The sequence below is a fragment of the Cimex lectularius genome, unplaced genomic scaffold (genome assembly GCF_000648675.2).
Source record: "Cimex lectularius strain Harlan isolate CLEC.00 unplaced genomic scaffold, Clec_2.1 scaffold10, whole genome shotgun sequence".
NCBI classification, from domain to species: Eukaryota; Metazoa; Arthropoda; class Insecta; order Hemiptera; family Cimicidae; genus Cimex; species Cimex lectularius.
The window spans coordinates 2,217,159-2,236,766 of record NW_019392665.1 but is presented as its reverse complement, the minus strand read 5'-3'; the positions used below and the strand labels follow the sequence as shown (position 1 = coordinate 2,236,766).

Sequence of the window (19,608 nt, the reverse complement as noted above, 5' to 3'; positions counted from 1 at the left end):
GTTTTGGATTCATGGGGTAACCTCAAAATATGAATAAGAGCACGTCCATCCCCTCCATGACAATCCACGATCTTGAAAGCACTCTTCGTGAAGAATGGGCTAACCTCCAGGAAAAAGACCTTTCCAGACTGGTAGAAAATATGCCGAGGTGTCTTCGAGATGTAATTGAGGCAAGAGGGGTAATTACGCGATATTGAAATGTTAAATAAAAATCTAAAACTAATTTTATCCGTCCGCATTTTTATTTTCCTTAGCAATTTACAATTTCTGTATACTTTTTTAGACAAAGGCTCAATTATTAAACGTTAAAAACGTGAAACTTTGATCAATATATCAAAATCAAGTTATATTATGAGTGGGTGGAATTTTTTTGCCTGTTGGTGTATATTTCTGTTTAAAGTTATTATGACAGTAAAAAAACTGGTTTGTTTCAGGGCTTTCGGCTGCATATTTTATGCCATATTTTAGCAATTTTTATTGCATAAAAATCCGGTGTCTGATAATGAGTGTGATAAGCGTCGGTTGAGAAGATTTTGTCATTGACTATTTTAAATATGAGGTCGGTGAATAAGGGGCGATAGTAAGTTTTCTATCGTAGCGTAGATAAATAGATCGTTGGAGGCGGGTGGGAGTGAGAATATCAGGGCGCGCAAGAGCCGGACCTCCTGGTGGGGGACGAGACCGACCGCCTCCAGCAGTCGGAAACCGGGCATGGACAGGCGAGTATGACCTCCCGGCAGCTCGTCCTCGTTGCGCTTCTCCTAGCAGTCGCCGCCTCCCGGGGCCAATGGCTCCGGGGATCGGAGGTCTTCGTCAACCCCGGCCTCTCGGCGGTCGCCGGCAGGAGCCTCCTGGAGACGAAGACGCCCCCGGCCACCCTCCCGGAGCAGGACCCCACGCATACGACCGCCCACAAGGAAATCAAAAGATACGACGTCATGAAAGTCGAATTTCAAAGAGTGGAAACGCCTTTTATGATCGGCCTCTGGATTTTCTGTTCATCCCTAGCCAAAATCGGTATGTATCGATCATCCAAAATCAAAATAACAATTCTGCCAAAAAAGTTTATCTTGCACTTTAAATCAAAGCATATTTATGTTGGATAGCTGTGTTGATAGTATTAAAGTTTCTTCAGGATTCAAGCATTTTCATCGGCTTTCCGAATTCTTTCACCAGTATTCGCAAAGGGGTGCCTTTCTCTTCGCCTTACCCTTTACCGTTTTCCAATAGCCCATTCACCCCATGTTTCGAACCCTGAACATGCGTCTCTACCTTAGTCGACAGACTGACCTACACGAGGATCCAGCTTTCCCCTAATGTACAAAAACAAAAGAATTTGAAAACAAAATCACCGAGTCAGAGTCCGAGAAGTTCTTCACCTTTTCCAACTCCATCTCAAAAATATTACTAGTCTCGTACAGTGACAGTCTCGGTGTACAAATGTGACCCAGTTCATCCCCCAATGGAATAAAGGGGGGTGGAGAAGGGCTTTTTTTCCGAGGGAGGTTACGGAATCGACCACGCCGCCTCCTGCTTTTACAACCCAGTTTTGTTTGTATTGGTAATAGGGGCGGAATGAGGCTCCGGCTCTTTCTCGGATCGATTTTTCCCTTTATTCCATTATTTTCCGCTTATTCTAGCTGACCGGTGAGCCGCGGCTATTTGCCTAAGAGAGGGGACAAATTACAGCTCGGCCATACGAGCTGTAACGAGTTTTTAGATGTAATAAACCACTGACGAGGTCAGGCAAAATCACTCCGATAAACTTGAAAGGAAAATTAATAATCAATTCCATTGTCCTTATAATCAAGGCAAGCATTAAAGTGCGAAGAATAACTACATAAACAACCACATAAAGAAACTGCCAAAGCATAAGTACCAAAAAAGAAAAACACAGAAATCCAAAATTAATTTTAAATTAAACAGTTTGTTACTGTGGTTATTTATTATTATCAAACTTTAAAACTTAATAAAACTTACAATTTAACTTTAATTGTAACGTGAAGTACGTTTTTATTATGAGCATAACTACTGAGACAACGTGATTCGACGATCTAGCATAAAATCATGTTAAAATGCTGACTTAAGTTCTAATCGTTTAGTTTACAGATTCGAAACATTTCAAATTAACCTTATCGTGTTTAAATCCATTAGATTTCGTGGTCCGATTGACCAAATAACCTCTTTAATTATTCAAAAATCGTAAGATGCGGTCTGGTGTGATGTAGGTTTCATAAAAACATTTTCTTTATCGTGCCAACGTTTCGATCTTTATTGAGATCATCTTCAGGGCTCAAAGTGTTTGTCTTGTGTGTAATTGTGCCATTCTTGCGTGTCGTGTTGAGAATGCGCTGAAGATGATCTCAATAAAGGTCGAAACGTTGGCACGACAAAGAAAATGTTTTTCTGAAACCTACATCACACCAGACCGTATCTCACGATTCCTGAATAATTATCGATTCACGGTCACTAATCACACATAACCTTTTTAAATTAATTAATCTTTATGTAAGTTATTGGTTTAAAAAAATTCGGTGGTCACGAGCGGGATTTGAACCCGAAGGTCGTGGGTTCAAATCCCGACCGTGACGTTGAATTTTTTTTATCTTATCGTGTTTGTTCCTCCCTGTATTCGCTATTGTCGATGAGATGAGAAAAATCCGAACGGGTTTGTCAATAAAAATCGACAAATATGCGAAATCCTCCCGTGGCGATAATTTAAGTAAACGATAGTCTCGTCACGTTCAACCCAACCATAAAATTACTCATGGAAAATAACCAGATCTGACGAATTGACAGATAAAATTGTTGTTTTATAAGAACGAATAGCGAAGCTTTTGATCAATCTGGAAGACTTTGACCTTAAGTCCTTTTTTTTCTACTTCTCCTATCGTCAATATTTCTCGAGTAAAACGGCCGTTTTATGTCGTTAAAACAGCGTTAACGCATATTAAATCGAGCCGTTTACCCTCTGAACACGTGTATCGGAAACTAGACTTAAGTAGATTTTCCTAAAGTTTTATCCTGTGCAATCACGACCCTTTAAATTAGATTTTCACCCATCGATAATAGTAAATCGTTAAACTCGTGTCAAAACAGAAGATTCCCCTGTCTGTAGGTTCGTCTTCTTCAACGTTGCCGATACTCAACGGGTCGATTGGTTCGCAGTCTTCAGGATCGTATCAACAAACTTGACTCTTTCTTTGGCTCTTTTCCAACCTGTTGAAACTCATAGGACATTTTGCACTGCAGATCGAACAGTTAGCAGATCCATATTCCTCGATTAAAGTTGAAATATGTCCCTCAGCCAAAGCTCCTATCGAATCCAATCGTTTCAGTCCAAAACCTGTTGTGTCCAATCGTACCTTTCACCATGATCTTAACATCCTTTATGCTTTCCACGCCATCAAACCAATATACTACAAATTCCACTCCTAGTCCGAATCCATTAGTTACCCGACTTTCCTCAATCGCACAATAACAACGCTGACTGAAATGATGTCCTCGTGATCTCACCTCGAACGATAGCCAGGACAGCCTTAGGCTACGGTTCCTATGGATGCGAAGTCTGACGAAATTTTGTTCTGAGGAGTTCTGACGATTTCGTCCGTACAAAAAAATACTTGTTTTCCGATGAGAGTGTTTACTTTGGCAGCATGTCAGAACAGGCACGGTGTCGTCAGAACCATTCGAGCTTTCAAACCAGTTGGATTTTTTCCTGCGTTCTACGTTCAATTTAGACAGTTTTGGTATTTCACCATGGATATAGATAAAATGATTAGTCTTATTTTTGAGAAATGTTTGTCGGACGTGAACGACAAAAAAAATCACAACGGAGATATTTCTCGGCCAAAGTGGGAGAAAGTTGCCCAAGAAAAAACACTAGCAATAAACCATATTTGGTTAGTGGTCATAATTAACCATATTAATTATTCTAATGAATAATTCTTTTTATCTAAGGTTTTTGGTTGAGACGAAAAATTAGTGTCACGAGCGAGATTCGAACCCACGACCTTCGGCTCGATACGCCGTTGCTCTAACCACGTAGGGCTATTGTGATTTGTATCCCCTCAGACACCGACTCATCTCAACCTACAACTGTTCCAATTTTCCCTCTTTTTGCCAATTTTTCAAATTCCATTTTAATTAATATGTTAAATTATGACAGCTAAACATACACGGATTAATATGCATTTTTTTAAGGACTAGCAATAAGTTACATTTAATTAAGGTTTTTAGTTGAGATAAAAAAGTCAATGGCACGAGCGGGATTCGAACCCACGATCTTCGGCTTGATACGCGCTGCTCTACCACTTGAGCTATCGTGACCTCGATCCACTCGGACATCAAGTTCCCATCTCAACCGCACCTTTTGAATTTTCCCTCCTTTTTGGCATATTTCAAATGTCGTGTAATCGGGTTGGATTCTCGACAACAAATGAAATGGCCACGGAGAGCTTTAGTGAAGTATACTTCCTTTTAAATTATTAAATTCACTAATTTCGTGGTCCGCTTGACCAAGTAATATATTACAATTAATTAAGGTTTTTATTTGAGATAAAAAAGTCAATGGCACGAGCGGGATTCGAACTTTTTTATCTCAACTAAAAACCTTAATTAATTGTAATATATTAATTGGTCAAGCGGACCACGAAATTAGTGAATTTAATGACTAGCAATAAGTTTGAAACTGTACCTTCTCGTCTCTTGTGGAAAATAAGTGGTTAATATGCTGTTTTCCCACCACCTATGAACAATAGGTTAATCAAAGGACTTTCAAGGAAATAAAACTCATTAAGTTCGTCCATTTTGCTTGGATGCAGAAACGTACCGACTATCAGAAAACGAGCGCGATGTAACCGCCTTGTTCTGACGAGGATTTCGGACGTACTCGTTAGAACAAAATTCGCCAGAATTCGCATCCAAAGTCACCGAAGCCGAGTACTTGTATAAAATTTCCGCCTTCAACCCAAGTCATACACACAACCTGAGGAGCGGTGGACGGTTGAGAACCTACTTCACATCAGCCCCTCCCTATTCACTCTAATAAATACACTCACTCCTAAAAACGCATATTTTGAAGGCTATATACAATAAAAAAATTCCCAATTCCCCTAAAAAGCGGAAGAGGAGACCCTGAAACTCGCTTCTGTGCCCGAGAACCCATTTTAAATTTGGCGGTATGCCTACTCGCGCCCTGTAGGGAGCCAAGGCACGACACGCTTCGATTATGGAGGACACATACAGCAACCTTTGTCTTCATAAGGGACACCTGCGGGGGAATTGGCCCATTAGCAAGTTCCCATGCGAATTATTATCTATTAAGATGGAGATTGTAGATGGATTTCCTCCGTTATTGGGCAATGATCATTTATCAAGTCGTTCAATCAAATTCCTTTGATCAGTTATATACGTAAATGAGGTTATCGTGTTTGGGCTCAAGGCGAGATTGATAAGCAGAGACCGGATTTTATGCTGTAAAAATTGGCACATGCCATAAAATATACAGTTGAAAGCCCTACAATATGCAAAATTAGTTCGTTAAAATATGCTATGGCATGCAATAAATCATTTTTTTACTATCATAGTAACTTTAAACAGAAATGTAGATAATTAAACGAAATATATATTAAAACTCTTTAAAACTAAAAATAATAAAAATTCACAAGTTTTTCCCCCTGACTACAAGGTTATTTAAACCCTCGGGGTGCCGGTGTTTTTGAAAAAAAATTGTAAGTATGTCGGTTCGAATGCAGGGCCGCTGGTTTCGAACCCGGGACCTTCACCTTACAGTGATGAGCGCCGTGTCAACGACTAAACCGTTGCGGCCACTGACACCCCCTAGAGTTTATTTACTTTTAACAAAAATATTTTCTCATTTACATAATTATATATTTTATACCAATTGAGTACAATTAAAATCCTAACCTAGTTTAGAGGGTCGGTGGGGTACTAGATATTCCGCCACGACCCACCCACGCATACTCAACACTCGCGCTAATAAATATATTCATTCAAGACACCAAACCCATATAGAAAAATCCTAACCTAGTTTAGTGGGTCTGTGGGGTACTAGATATTCGCCATGACCCACCCACGCATAATCAACACTCGCGCTAATAAATACATTTATTCAAGACACCAAACACATATAGAAAAATCCTAACCTAGTTTAGTGGGTCTGTGGTGTACTAGATATTCCGCTACCACCTACCGACGCATACTCAACACTCGCGCTAATAAATATATTCACTTCAATTAATGTTAATAACCAAGTACTTCTCTAAACTGGGATTCGAACCCACGATCTTCGGCTCAGTACGACTTTGCTCTAACCACTTGAACTATCGTGACGTCGATCCACTCGGGCAGCAACTCCCCATCTCAACCTGCAACCTTTCGAATTTTCCCTCTTTTTTGCCATGTTTCAAATGTCGTGTAATCAGGATTCGATTCTCAGCGGCTTAAAAATTGTGAGAATAAAAACTTAAAATGTGTGAGAATATTGAATATTGAAGGGGTTTTATATTCCAAGAATCTTCTTTTCCCGTTGTTGTGGCCTGTTTCAGTTTTCTTCGAATTAAACCGACTTTTTGTCAACTTGTTAATTTTTTTACAGATTTTTTTTATGCTTCCTCCGAAAACCATATATAATTTTAATTTGTGCGAAAATGCGATTTTACATAAAAATCATTCAAATGTGCAATTTTATGCGATATTCATCAAATATGGGAAAATATGCTCTATAAAATTTAACCTATGGCTTCCTAGAACAATAAAAATCCCAACGTAGTTAAGTGGGTCGGTGGAGTAGTAGATATTCAACACTCGCGCTAATAAAGACAATCATTCAAGACACGAAACACTCATAGAAAAATCCTTACCTAGTTTAGTGGGTCTATGGTGTACTAGATATTCCGCCACAACCCACTCACGCATATTCAACACTCGCGCTAATAAATACATTCATTTCAATTAATGTTAATAAACAAGTACTTCTCTAAACTGTCTTCCGTGAAATTGTGCCTACGGTCACTTAAAATTTCTGAGAATATTTAATATTGAAATAAGACCTAAGAAGGGTTTTTATATTTTTTTATATTCCTAGAATCTTCTCTTCCCGTCGTTGCGGCCCGTTTCAGTTTTCTTCGAATTAAACCAACTTTTCGTCAACTTGTAATTTTTTTTACAATTTTTTTTTAATGCTTCCCTCAAAAACCAATATAATATATTAACTATTTTGCGTGATAAATGCGATTTTACGTAAAAATTCTTCAAATAGACAATTTTAAGCCATATTCATCAAAAATGCAAAAATATGCTCTATAAAAACCTACTGCTTCCTAGATACATGATTCGGATAGATAATTGATTTCCTTGGTCGTATGTGGTGGCAAACAACATATGCAACTGTATAGAAATCCAGTCTCTAAACTAATAAGTAATGTGTGTCTCTTAGTGACCTGTTGTTTCATAATTTGTTGAAGTCGTGAGGAGCGGTCAAGAAAGAAGTAATTTAGAAAAACACCTTTTTCATTTTTTTGCCGACGTTTCGGCCTTTATTCGGGTCATCTTCAAGGCATAAAGTGTGGTGCTATTCTTATGGTGTCGTATTGGTTTTTACAACAATTTCACACAAAACCAATATGACAGCACAAGAATAGCACCACAGTTTATGCCATGAAGATGACCCGAATAAAGGTCGAAACGTCAGCAAAAAATCCTACTTCATTCTTGACTGTTCCTAACGACTTCAGCAAATTATAATAAGTAATTTTTTAAATTAAGTTATTTATCCAAGTTCTTTTAAAAAAGAAAGTAATTTCTTTTTTCCCTTTTATATTTTCTTCTTCCGTTTTTGACTTTTTGTTTTGAAATAAAAGACTGCTTAAATTGTTTTCCTCTTAAACGTTCTCACGTTGTTGTGTTTGGATAGTTTTAAAAAGGACCCGAGATACGCAGAGAGAACGCAAGCATGAGGCAATGAACTGTCAAAAACAAATGGACAACTGAAATTGTGCCTATGGTCACTTAAAATTTCTGAGAATATTTAATATTGAAATAAGACCTAAGAAGGGGTTTTATATTTTTTTATATTACTAGAATCTTCACTGCCCGTCGTTGCGGCCCGTTTCAGTTTTCTTCGAATTAAACCAACTTTTCGTCAACTTGTAATTTTTTTTACAATTTTTTTTAATGCTTCCCCAGAAAAGCAATATAATATTTTAAAAATTTTGCGATATAAATGCGATTTTACGTAAAAATCCTTCAAATATGCAATTTTATGCGATATTCATCAAATATTCAAAAATATGCTCTATAAAATTTAACCTATAGCTTCCTAGATACATGATTCGGATAGATAATTGATTTCCTCGGTCGTATGTGTTGGCAAAAGTTTTAAAAAGGACCCGAGAGATGCACAGAGGAGTGCAAGTATGAGGTAATGAACTGTCAAAAACAAATGGACAACTGAAATTGTGCCTACGATCACTTAAAATTTGTGAGAATATTGAATATTGAAATAAGACTTAAGAAGGGGTTTTATATTTTTTTATATTCCTAGAATCTTCTCTTTCCGTCGTTGCGGCTGTTTTAGTTTTCTTCGAATTAAACTGACTTTTCGTCAACTTGTTAATTTTTTTTATAGATTTTTTATGCTTCCCCAGAAAAGCAATATAATATTTTAAATATTTTGCGAGATAAATGCGATTTTACCTAAACATTCTTCAAATATGCAATTTTATGCGATATTAATCAAATATTCAAAAATATGCTCTATAAAATTTAACCTATGGTTCCTAGATACATGATTCGGATAGATAATTGATTTCCTCGGTCGTATGTGGTGGCATACAACATATTCAACTGCATAGAAATCGTAAGACATTACATTTTCCATCAGAAAAGTTTCCAACGATCAGTTTTTCAAACAATTTTTAAAGGTAAATTTTTTACAACTTTATCATGAAATTGACATTACATTGGCTATAACATAATCACATTGCATTCCAATAAATTTTGTATTTGACTTGCATTTTATAGGGATAACAATTTGACAATTTTTCTCGGATTAACATTTCTATTATTATTTATAAAATTGGTCATTTTGTGTGTGAAATGTCACGTTGGATACGCAACTGAATAGAAATCCGGTCTCTAAATTAATGTGTGTTTCTTAGTGACTTGTTGTTTCATTTTTTGTTGAAGTGGTGAGGAGCGGTCAAGAATGAGGTAGTTTAGAAAACACCTTTTTCATTTTTTTGTCGTCGTTTCGACCTTTATTCGGGCCATCTTCAGGGCATAAAGTGTGGTGCTATTCTTGTCGTGTCGTATTGTCAATTGCCGCGATAACCGGTTAGAAAAAAGAAGCACCGATAACTTTATCTTGACTCAATTTCCGCCAAAAGGCGTTCGAACCCTGTAAAAAGGTGACGCGTGAAAAATAAACTGTTTCTATAACTCTCTGACCAAACTGGTGAATTATTATATTTTATTCTTTATAGGCAAGATGATCAAGAAAAATGTTTCATAACTTTAACCAACTACATAATTAACGTAAAATTGTCTTTCACGGGTACATAAAGTGCTCATTCCTTATAAAAATGTCCTCTATCACCTTTTTACAATTTTTGTCGTTTTACTTCTATCTGTTCATACATTCTACCAATTTTTTTTACTATTTCCTTTCTAGCATATCTATTCCTTTTCTATCCATTGCAGACTCCGCTGTCTAGGTTCTCTCTCTTCTCAAATTATCTTTTTTTTTCAACAAGTATTTTGGTTCTTCCTCACTCGTTCTCCCCTATTCTTCATCACAAGTGGCAAAGTAGGAAATTCCACTTTCACCCCAAGTACCTCGTTACCTTTGCTCTCAGTGTTCTTCGTTTTCAAAAACCTCGGTATATCTAATTAATATCCCTGTGATCTCTACTCTATTCATATTTCTTTAGTTTTCGTACACTTCATACATCATCATTATCCATCCTCTGATATTTTTTCATTTGGTCCTTTGTCGTATATTTTCTTAAAAGATTCAGAACAAAACTACTTGATGCTGGGTGCTGCGAATTACGTTTCGGGTTCGTCTTCAACTGCGGCTTCGTTGAACGAAAGCGTTTCGGCATTGCGCCATCTTCAGTGAGGAACCTTGCTCCTTCCGGCGCTGAAGAAGAAAATGATGACACGGACTTTCAAAACTTAATTATTTTCAAATATGGAATCTTCATAGTAACAAGAGCATGATATTACGTTCATAAAAACTAGAAAAAATCATAATCATCAAAACGATTTAATTAAATGGGTAGAGAAAAAGGCGAGTGAATACGGACCCAAATTAATGACCCGGTTCAGCATGAAAACTAGCTATGTTGTGTTTACGCTTTAATGGTCTATAAAATTTCTATTTTCCATTAGTGATTTTTTTTTTTTTTGATGGGATAAACATTTAAATTTAGTCCATTAGATTTCTGGTCCGATTGACCAAATAACCTCTTTCAATTAATTAATCTTTATGTGAGGTATTGGTTGAGATAAAAAAGCTAGTGTCATTAGCGGGATTCGAACCTACGGCCTTCGGCTCAATACGCCGCTGCTCTTACCACTTGACCTCGATCCACTCAGACACTAGATTGAAAAATGGCAAAAAGGAGGGAAAATTCAAAAGGTGGGGTTGAGATGGGAAGTTGGTGTCCGAGTGGTAGAGCAGCGGCGTATTGAGCCGAAGGTCGTGGGTTCGAATCCCGCTCATGACACTGGCTTTTTTATCTCAACCAATACCTTACATAAAGATTAATTAATTTAAATTTTGGATCGATTGCCAGTTGATATTTTGTTTAATTGTCTGTTTTAGCGTGGACATTTATCTATTTTGTTTTCCCGCTTTCTTACAACTTTCCCGGCAGAATAAGCGCATTTTTTTACATAAACCGAAATGGTACGTTTATTTTGAATAAAACCAACATGGGTGGGGCTGCTAAAAGGTTTAAAAACCGTGGAATTGGGTCTATAAAGACGGTTATTGTACGGCGTCCGTAATAAAAGTGAATCTTTTTATCTTTACGGGGCCCGATTAGATTATCCAATCCCACGAGCAGAGGACTCTGGCAAACAGCCGATGGATGGGACGTAACCATCGATCCCATTTGTTTTGAATAAACACGGATTCAATCCGGAAAATACGCATATTTGTAAAAGGAAGAGGGAAATTAAGTCGAGCAGTTGTGAGAAAATAATTGACATTTTCATTTGTCTTTTACCACGAAAGTTTCTCCATTTATAATAGATCGGATTTACGTTCATTTCCCAGCTATTGTTATAATTGAGCAATTGGCCAATTCAAACTTGAATCCAAATCAAAACCGAAAACGGAATATCTACTGATATCACTTTATCACAAGCATTAGAGTCCATGCAGGAAATCGGTGCAATGACGTTTGAGTAGTTCAATAAACCCTCGAGAGAAAACGGACCCAATGCCAGATAAACGTTTAATTTTCCTGGCCAAAAAAATGATCCTGAGATTTGATAAACCATAATAATCGTTTAAGAGTAACAATACAAAAAGTATTTTTCAATATAAAAATAATCCGATTATATTTAGTGGTCTGATTGACGAAACTACTTCTTTCAAGTAATTATTCTTTGTATTGGTCTTGGTTGAAATGAAAAAAGTTAGTGTCACGAGCGGGATTCGAACCCACGACCTTCGGCTCAATACGCCGCTGCTCTAACCACTCGAGCTATCGAGACTTCGATCCACTCGAACGCCAACTCCCATCTCAACCTACAACCTTTCGAATTTTCCCTCCTTTTTGCCATTTTTTGCCATCTAACCTATCAACCGTGGCTTCGCTCAAGTTAATTAATCTTTTTATGTAAGGTATTGGTTGAGGTCAAAAAAGTCAATGGCACGAGCGGGATTCGAACCCACGATCTTCGGCTCAATACGCCGCTGCTCTTACCACTTGAGCCATCGTGATTAAAAAAGTTAGTGTCACGAGCGAGATTCGACCCCACGACCTTAGGCTCAATACAACGCTGCTCTTGCCACTTGAACCATCGTGACTAAAACAGTTAGTGTCACGAGCGAGATTCGAACCCACGACCTTCGGCTCAATACGCCGCTGCTCTTGCCACTTGAACCATCGTGACTAAAACAGTTAGTGTCACGAGCGAGATTCGAACCCACGACCTTAGGCTCAATACAACGCTGCTCTTGCCACTTGAACCATCGTGACTAAAAAAGTTAGTGTCACGAGCGAGATTCGAACCCATGACCTTCGATTCAATACGCCGCTGCTCTAACCACTCGAGCTATCGAGACTTCCATCCCCTCGGATACCAACTCATCTCAACCTACAACCTTTTCGAATTTTCCCTCCTTTTTGCCATTTTTCAAATGTCGCTCTTCCCACTTGAGCTATCGTGACTAAAAAAGTTAGTGTCACGACCGGATTCGAACCCACGACCTTCGGCTCAATACGCTGCTGCTCTGACCACTTGACCTAATGACTTCGATCCACTCCCGCTCGTGGCACTAACTTTTTAATTTCCACCAAGACTTACCTACAAATAATAAAGAATTGGAATAAAAATAATGCATTTACATTGTGTCAGGTAAATATTAAGGAAAATAAATGAAAGTAAATTAACAAAAAATCGAATTAAGTAGACCTGAAGAATAAAAGTTTTTTCAAGATAAAAAAGTTAATTATTTATTTTGAAGGATTATTAATAAACAGCGTAATAAAGTGATCACCTTAAATCATTCTTTTGGCAATTGGACGAACAAACTCAGCCAAATCGCATAGTTTATTAACTGTCACAATATGTAATGATCTATGAAGAAATGTTAGACGTATTGTTAGAATGAAAAGCAAACCGATGTGAAAAACGTTTTCGACATTTTGGCTAGGTGAAAAAGAACCAGAAAAAGTCAAATAAAATCGTCTAGCTTTGGAAATAACATTGGCTGATTGATATTTTATTTTCTTTGAAAAATGCATATCTATATAGCTACGGGGTTGACTTTGATATATATTTGTAAACATGATGAAAATTGTACAAAGTGCCGAGGTAAGTCGAGGAACTTAGATCGAGGTACTCAGATTTTGGTCTTACAGGGACGACCAATTTGGTTCACACTCCAAAATATCGGACACGTATCCGTCACGTCTTGTGAATAGGCCCTGGTTTTGCAACCTACAACCTTTTCGAATTTTCCCTCCTTTTTGCCATTTTACAAATGTCGCTTTTACCACTTGAGCTATTGTGACTAAAAACGTTAGTGTCACGAGCGGGATTCGAACCCACGACCGTCGGCTCAATACGCTGCTGCTCTGACCATTTGAGCTAGTGACTTCGATCCACTCCCGCTCGTGGCAATAACTTTTTCATTTCAACCAAGACTTACATACAAATAATAAAGAATTGGAATAAAAATAATGCATTTACATTGTGTCAGGTAAATAAATAAAAAAAGTAGTAAAAGCTATCAATTAAATGTAATTTTTTGTTTGAATTTAAATTTATCAATTTTTCGACCCCTAAAAATTTTCCGATTTTTGAGAATTTGCTTTTGGAATATCTGATTGAAACGGCTATGATTCAAAAACGGCTGAAAGGATTTTTTCTTCAAAGGGACCGTTTGAAAGAAGAGAACGAAGTTTTTTCCTTTTTAGGACTTATGTGTTGACTCCCCGTCCATAAAAGTGGAAATTATAATTTCACCACTTTTTAACCAAAACCCGTATAGATAGATAGATAGATAGAGAGAGATAGATAAATATATAGATATAGAAAGAGAGAAAAAAGAGAGAGAGAGAAAGAGAAAGAGAGATAAAGAGATAGAGAAAGAGAGATAGATATATAAATAGCAGGGAAGAAAGAAAGAAAGAAAGAAAGAAAGAAAGAAAGAAAGAAAGAAAGAAAGAAAGAAAGAAAGAAAGAAAGAAAGAAAGAAAGAAAGAAAGAGAGAGAGAAAGAGAGAGAGAAGAGAAGGGAGAGAGAGAGAGAGAAAGAGAGATAGATATATAAATAGGAGGAAGAAAGAAAGAAAGAAAGAGAAAGTGAGAGAGAAAGAGAGTGGGACAGAGAGAGAGAAAGAGCGAGAGAGAGAGGGAGAGAGAGAGAGAGATAGATAGATAGATAGAGAGAGAGAGAGAGAGAAAGAAATACAGAAATAGATAGAAATAGATTGCAATAAAAATATAGTAAAAGCTATCAATTAAATGTAATTTTTTGTTTGAAGAGATTGATTGGCCCCTAAACTTTTGCCGATTTTTATTAAGAATTTCATATTGGAATATCTGATTGAAATTAGACATTAAAATTTCATCACTTTTCAAACAAAACCCGTCTTGCAAGAGTGTAAAATTTAAATTAAATTATTTAAATGTACTGCGTTAAATTGTGAGATTTCCTCAGGCCTGTCACTGCGGGGCGATGAACTTGCGGTTAGGTTTCCGATCATTTTTTGGTCATTTTGTACAGCCCGGCACTGAAGACGAAACCCGACTCACAGGCCAAAACAGCGATGATACGCCTCGACCAAACTACAAAAAATTAAGTACTGTTGGGTTTGTTTTTAATACGTTATGCCGCCACTCAAGAGATGATCGGAAATGAAAAGGGCCACTGTACATTTACAAATTGGATGCCCCTTTTTGGCAAAGAAAAGAGAAAATACTCCTAATCTCCAGTCGGGGTGGGCTTCTAAACGAATTAGGCAAAGCTAATCCGCAAGTCGACGATTGGATGAGCCAGGATAAAAGAGTGCCGAAACGATCCTGGGTAAAATATTTCAAAGAAGTCAATGCTCTTTTGGACAAAAGTACCTTTCGGAGTGCTTGAAATAATAGGATATTTTGTCTGATCGATTGTTGATGTTCAACAACTCGCAGGTCGACAAACAACAACAATCGATTAGCTTATCTTATAAACAGGCTCACTGGTAAACAACTGACATTAATGATGACTCCCCGTTCGATTTACCTACGTGCGGGTCGTATAACATATACTATGTCTATAACCGATAGAAAGTGTAAAAAATTGCCATCGTAGTAAATTTCGTCCTAATGGAAAAAATGAACAACACTAATTATAAATACCGCGACTAAAAAGATTAAAAATAGTTGGGATTCGTTGAGAGCCAAGGCCGAGGGTCATTGCATAACTGAGATCCCTTGCCAATCAGTGCGAACACTTTGACCAAACAAAGGAAATATCCGAATTTATGGACATTGTTTAAACTGCCGTTAACTCCAGGAGTCAACGTGCTAGTTTCGATTGAAAGTTGACAGAGAGAGGGACAGAGAGAGAGAGAGNAGAGAGAAAGTGAGAGAGAGAGGAAGAGAGAGGTAAATAGATTTAAAGATGAAGAGAGAAAGAGAGAGAGTGAGAGAAAAATAGAGAGATAAATAGATGGAAAGATGGAGATGGAGAGGGAGAGGGAGAGGGAGAGGGAGAGAGAGAGAGAGCGAGAGAGAGAGAGAGAGAGATAGAGAGAGAAATAGCAGGGAAGAAAGAAAGAAAGAAAGAGAGAGATAGAGAGAGAGAGTGAGAAAGAGAGAGAGAGAAAGAGAGAGAGAAATAGCAGGGAAGAAAGAAAGAAAGAGAGAGAGATAGAGATAGAGATAGAGAGAGTGAGAAAGAGAGAGAGAGCGAGAGAGAGAGTGAGAGGAAGAGAGAGGTAAATAGATTTAAAGATGGAGAGAGAAAGAGAGAGAGTGAGAGAGATAAATAGATGGAAAGATGGAGAGAGAGAGTAGGACTGCAAGATAAAGAAATAATGGCAAAACGATAACCGGACGTTTGTTTAAATAGCGAGAGAACCCAGATCAATTGACAGAAGTTTGTCCATTACCAAATTGATTAGCTCGAACCGTCGATAAGAACAGTTTTTAACTATTCACGATAAAAGGCGCTGAAAGTTTTTTTTCCTTTATAATATTCTACTAACACTCTTTTAGTTACCACCTGAGAAAACATTTAGTTTTTTCTTCTCAACTTGGCTACTAATGTTTAAGAAATTTTAAAAATAAAGTTCAGTAGAACTGGTTATGATGGAGTGAGTCAATTTTTCTAAATAAGGATAGTTTTGTTTATAAACTGACTGGGTTGTTATAAAACTTTATTGAAAAACACAACTGGTTTTTGAATAGAAATATCGTTTACTATTAAATTATAATTCATGATGACAAAATGATAAAACGTGAAATATTGGGACCATTGCGTTTGGAGAAATGAATAAGTGAGACTTGACCTCTGCTAGGATACAGGAATAATTTACGAATTATCGCATATTTTAACTTTTTTAAAATAATTGATAGGAAGAAAGTAGTCTTGGGCGATTTATTTTCTTTCTCCTTTTGGCCATTTTGTACTTGAGGGGCAATGCTTCCGTTAAAGACCCCTGGCAGAGCGGTTCCAACTTGCGTCAATTACCCTCGCAATTACATCAATTCTCTGTTAATCAGTGAGGCGGTAAACAAGAAATAAAAAGAGAAATCGACAGTCTGACAGCTTACAACGGACCGACACTAGTCCGGGATCCGTGTTTGCTAAACAATTCAAGAAAAAATAAACAGCTTGAAAAGGCGGACCAATGAAGTGATAAAGACAATAATTTCTGTTTTTAGAAAATGAAAATAACGGGCAGAATTCGATAACTATCGATATCTTGTTAATTAAACTCGTGAATCAATCGAGCTTCATTAATGGATTTAAAAACAACAACAAATGACATTGCACATATCCAACTTATCAGGTCGTAAAGTGTAATTGAATTGCTAAAAAGAGCCAGAAATTGTAGGACGACACGGCAAATTTCGTGACGAAATTTCATCGACTTTTACCAGTAAAGGATTAACAAAAAGAGGCCTAATGGCCGTCACACTAGATAAAAGACCAATATTTAAGGAACATATCGACTCGACCATCATGAAGGCGACACATTGATGGTGTGCGGGAAAAACTGGGATGCAGACCGGAAATACTGGTTTTTAGATGTGCACCATTATGGTAAGATCTATTCTTACACAAGGATCTATAAAGGAGAACAAATAACAAAACAAAACAAACACCCAAAAATACACACAAAATTGCATGCATCTGTATAACGAGAGTGATGGGAACACCTACCACAGTTGGTATGGAAAAGATATTGGGATTAATCCCCCTACCTTACATGATAAAAAGGACAGCACAGAACACTTTTATTACTATTGTTAAAGAGAAACCTCCAACAAGAATAAAACTAAAATGCATTGCAGCAGCGTAATGAATGTCCATCCAATGACTCCAAGAGCCTACATGAACAGGATGTTTGGATTTAATCAAAAATTCCAAATAAACTTAGGTACTAAAAAAGAACGGGAAAGAGAGAAAAACACCTCCTGGGAACACCGGTATCTTCCAAGCTGAGGTTTCCGCAATCGAGAGATGTACTCAATACACCTTGGATAAAAGGTACAAAAGTAAGAACGTAGACATTTCAGATAGCCAAGCAGCCATCAAAGCACTAAGCTCGAACATATTAGTTCAAAGGTTGTGTTAACTGTAAACTAAACATATAACTAAAAAAAACAGGCTCTGCTGGGTCCCAGGACATATGGGACTAGAAGATACGAGAAAGCGGACACCCTTGCGAGAAAAGGGGCTACTATACAGCTGATCGGACCCGAAACCTTATGTGGCATATGAACCCACACTGTCAATAATCATCGATCCTCCAAAAAGAAAATGAGAGATCAATGGAACTCACTCATTGGACATAAACGATCCAAGAACCTCCTAACAAACAGAATGTACCAAAGGAAGCAGGAAAAACTGCGACTCCTAACAGCAAACTAAATGGGCATTTAAAAAAGATTGGTATAACCCAACACAGCACGTACAGATTCTGCAAAGAAGCAGAAGAGACACCTATTTTACCAATCGTTGACGCTATAATTGCCCGCAGGAGGAAGTGCTTTGGGAAGTACAATGTTACCATAGAAAAAATTCAACCAATTAAACTGGACCTACTAATCAAATTCCTTGATGAATTAGTTCTCACCGGTGTGCTATAGACATAGAACGGGGAAATACAACAGCTCTTAAATCTCATGCATCATCTCTCATCTACATCTACCAGAAACGGATATGAAATCGCGGATCTGGCGTCTTTGGCGAAATCGGCCGTAATTTTCACGTGACCTAGCAGAATTTCTGATTATAAATGGGCTCACCAGCGACAGAAGATCGATCCATTCGGGGACCACAAATAAACTTTTGTCATCGTTTTGACAATGATGGATTTCCGCTTTCGCAAAATCCTTCCCGTCAAGAGAAGTGTGGAAAAAAAGGAGATTCGTTAATCACAGTAGCGTAACAGAAATTCACGATGAAATGGATTAGAAGCGTTTTATTATTATTTTTATTAACTAATTACATATACAGTAGAATATAACTTAAACAAATGTAATTTAAGACAGTATTTTTGGCTTTACAAACATTAATTACATCAATCAATTATTCTTTTTCAGTAAGGTCTTCGTTGAAATGAAAAGTTATTATCACGAGCGGGATTCGAACCCACGACATTCGGCTCAGTACGACTCTGCTCTAACCACTTGAGCTATTGTGACTTGGATCCACTCGGGTAACAACACCCCATCTCAACCTGCAACCTTTCGGATTTTCCCTCTTTTTTGCTATTTTTCAAATGTCGTTTAATCAGGTTAATTCTCAGAGGCTTAAAAATTGTGAAAATAAAAACTTAAAATTTGTGAGAATATTGAATATTGAAATAAGACCTAAGAAGGAGTTTTATATTCCCTGAATCTTCTCTTCACGTCGTTGTGGCCTGTTCCAGTTTTCTTCGAATAAAACCGACTTGTTAATTTTTTTACAGATTTTTTTATGCTTCCCCCGAAAATTAATATATAATTTTAATTTGTGCGAAAATGCGATTTTACCTAAAAATCCTTCAAATATGAAATTTTATGCGATATTCATCAAATATGCAAAAATATGCTCTATAAAATTTAACCTACGGCTTCCTAGAAAAATAAAAATCCTAAAGTAGTTTAGTGGGTCGGGGAGAAGTAGATGTTCAACACTCGCGCTAATAAATACATTCATTCAAGACACGAAACACTCATAGAAAAATCCTAACCTAGTTAAGTGGGTCTGTGGAGTACTCGATATTTCGCCAAGAAACATTCACGTATACTCAACATTCGCGCTAATAAATTCATTCATTTCAATTACCGTTAATAAACAAGTATTTCTCTAAATTGCCTTTAAAAAATTGTGCCTACGGTCACTTAAAATTTTATGAGAATATTGAATATGGAAATAAAACCTAAGAAGGTTTTTTTTTATTATTTTATATTCCTAGAATCTTCTCTTCCCGTCTTTCCGGCCCGTTTCAGTTTTCTTCTAATTAAACCGATTTTTCGTCAACTTCGTCAAATGCGATTTTACCTAAAAATCCTTCAGATATGCGATATTGTTCAAATATGCAGTTTTATGTGATATACATGAAATATTCAAAAATATGCCCTATAAAATTTAACCTACAGCTTCCTAAATACATGATTCGGATAGATAATTGGGAATCCA

The 19,608-nt window shown here is 37.1% G+C and overlaps 1 protein-coding gene across 7 annotated transcripts in view; it reads left to right on the top strand.

The window, feature by feature from the left end:
• Positions 1-664: 664 nt before the first annotated feature.
• LOC106667259 (Na(+)/H(+) exchanger protein 2) overlaps positions 665-19,608 on the top strand; it is a 79,649-nt gene continuing 60,705 nt past the window's right edge. For 6 of the 7 annotated variants that reach the window (XM_024225017.1, XM_024225018.1, XM_024225020.1 and 3 more), the window contains exon 1: positions 677-1,017. In XM_024225017.1, coding sequence (XP_024080785.1) covers positions 726-1,017 — 292 coding nt within the window. In that variant the 5' untranslated portion in view covers positions 677-725. Of the gene's footprint in view, positions 1,018-19,608 lie in introns of all 7 variants that reach the window. The other variant, XM_024225022.1, reaches the window with a different exon arrangement.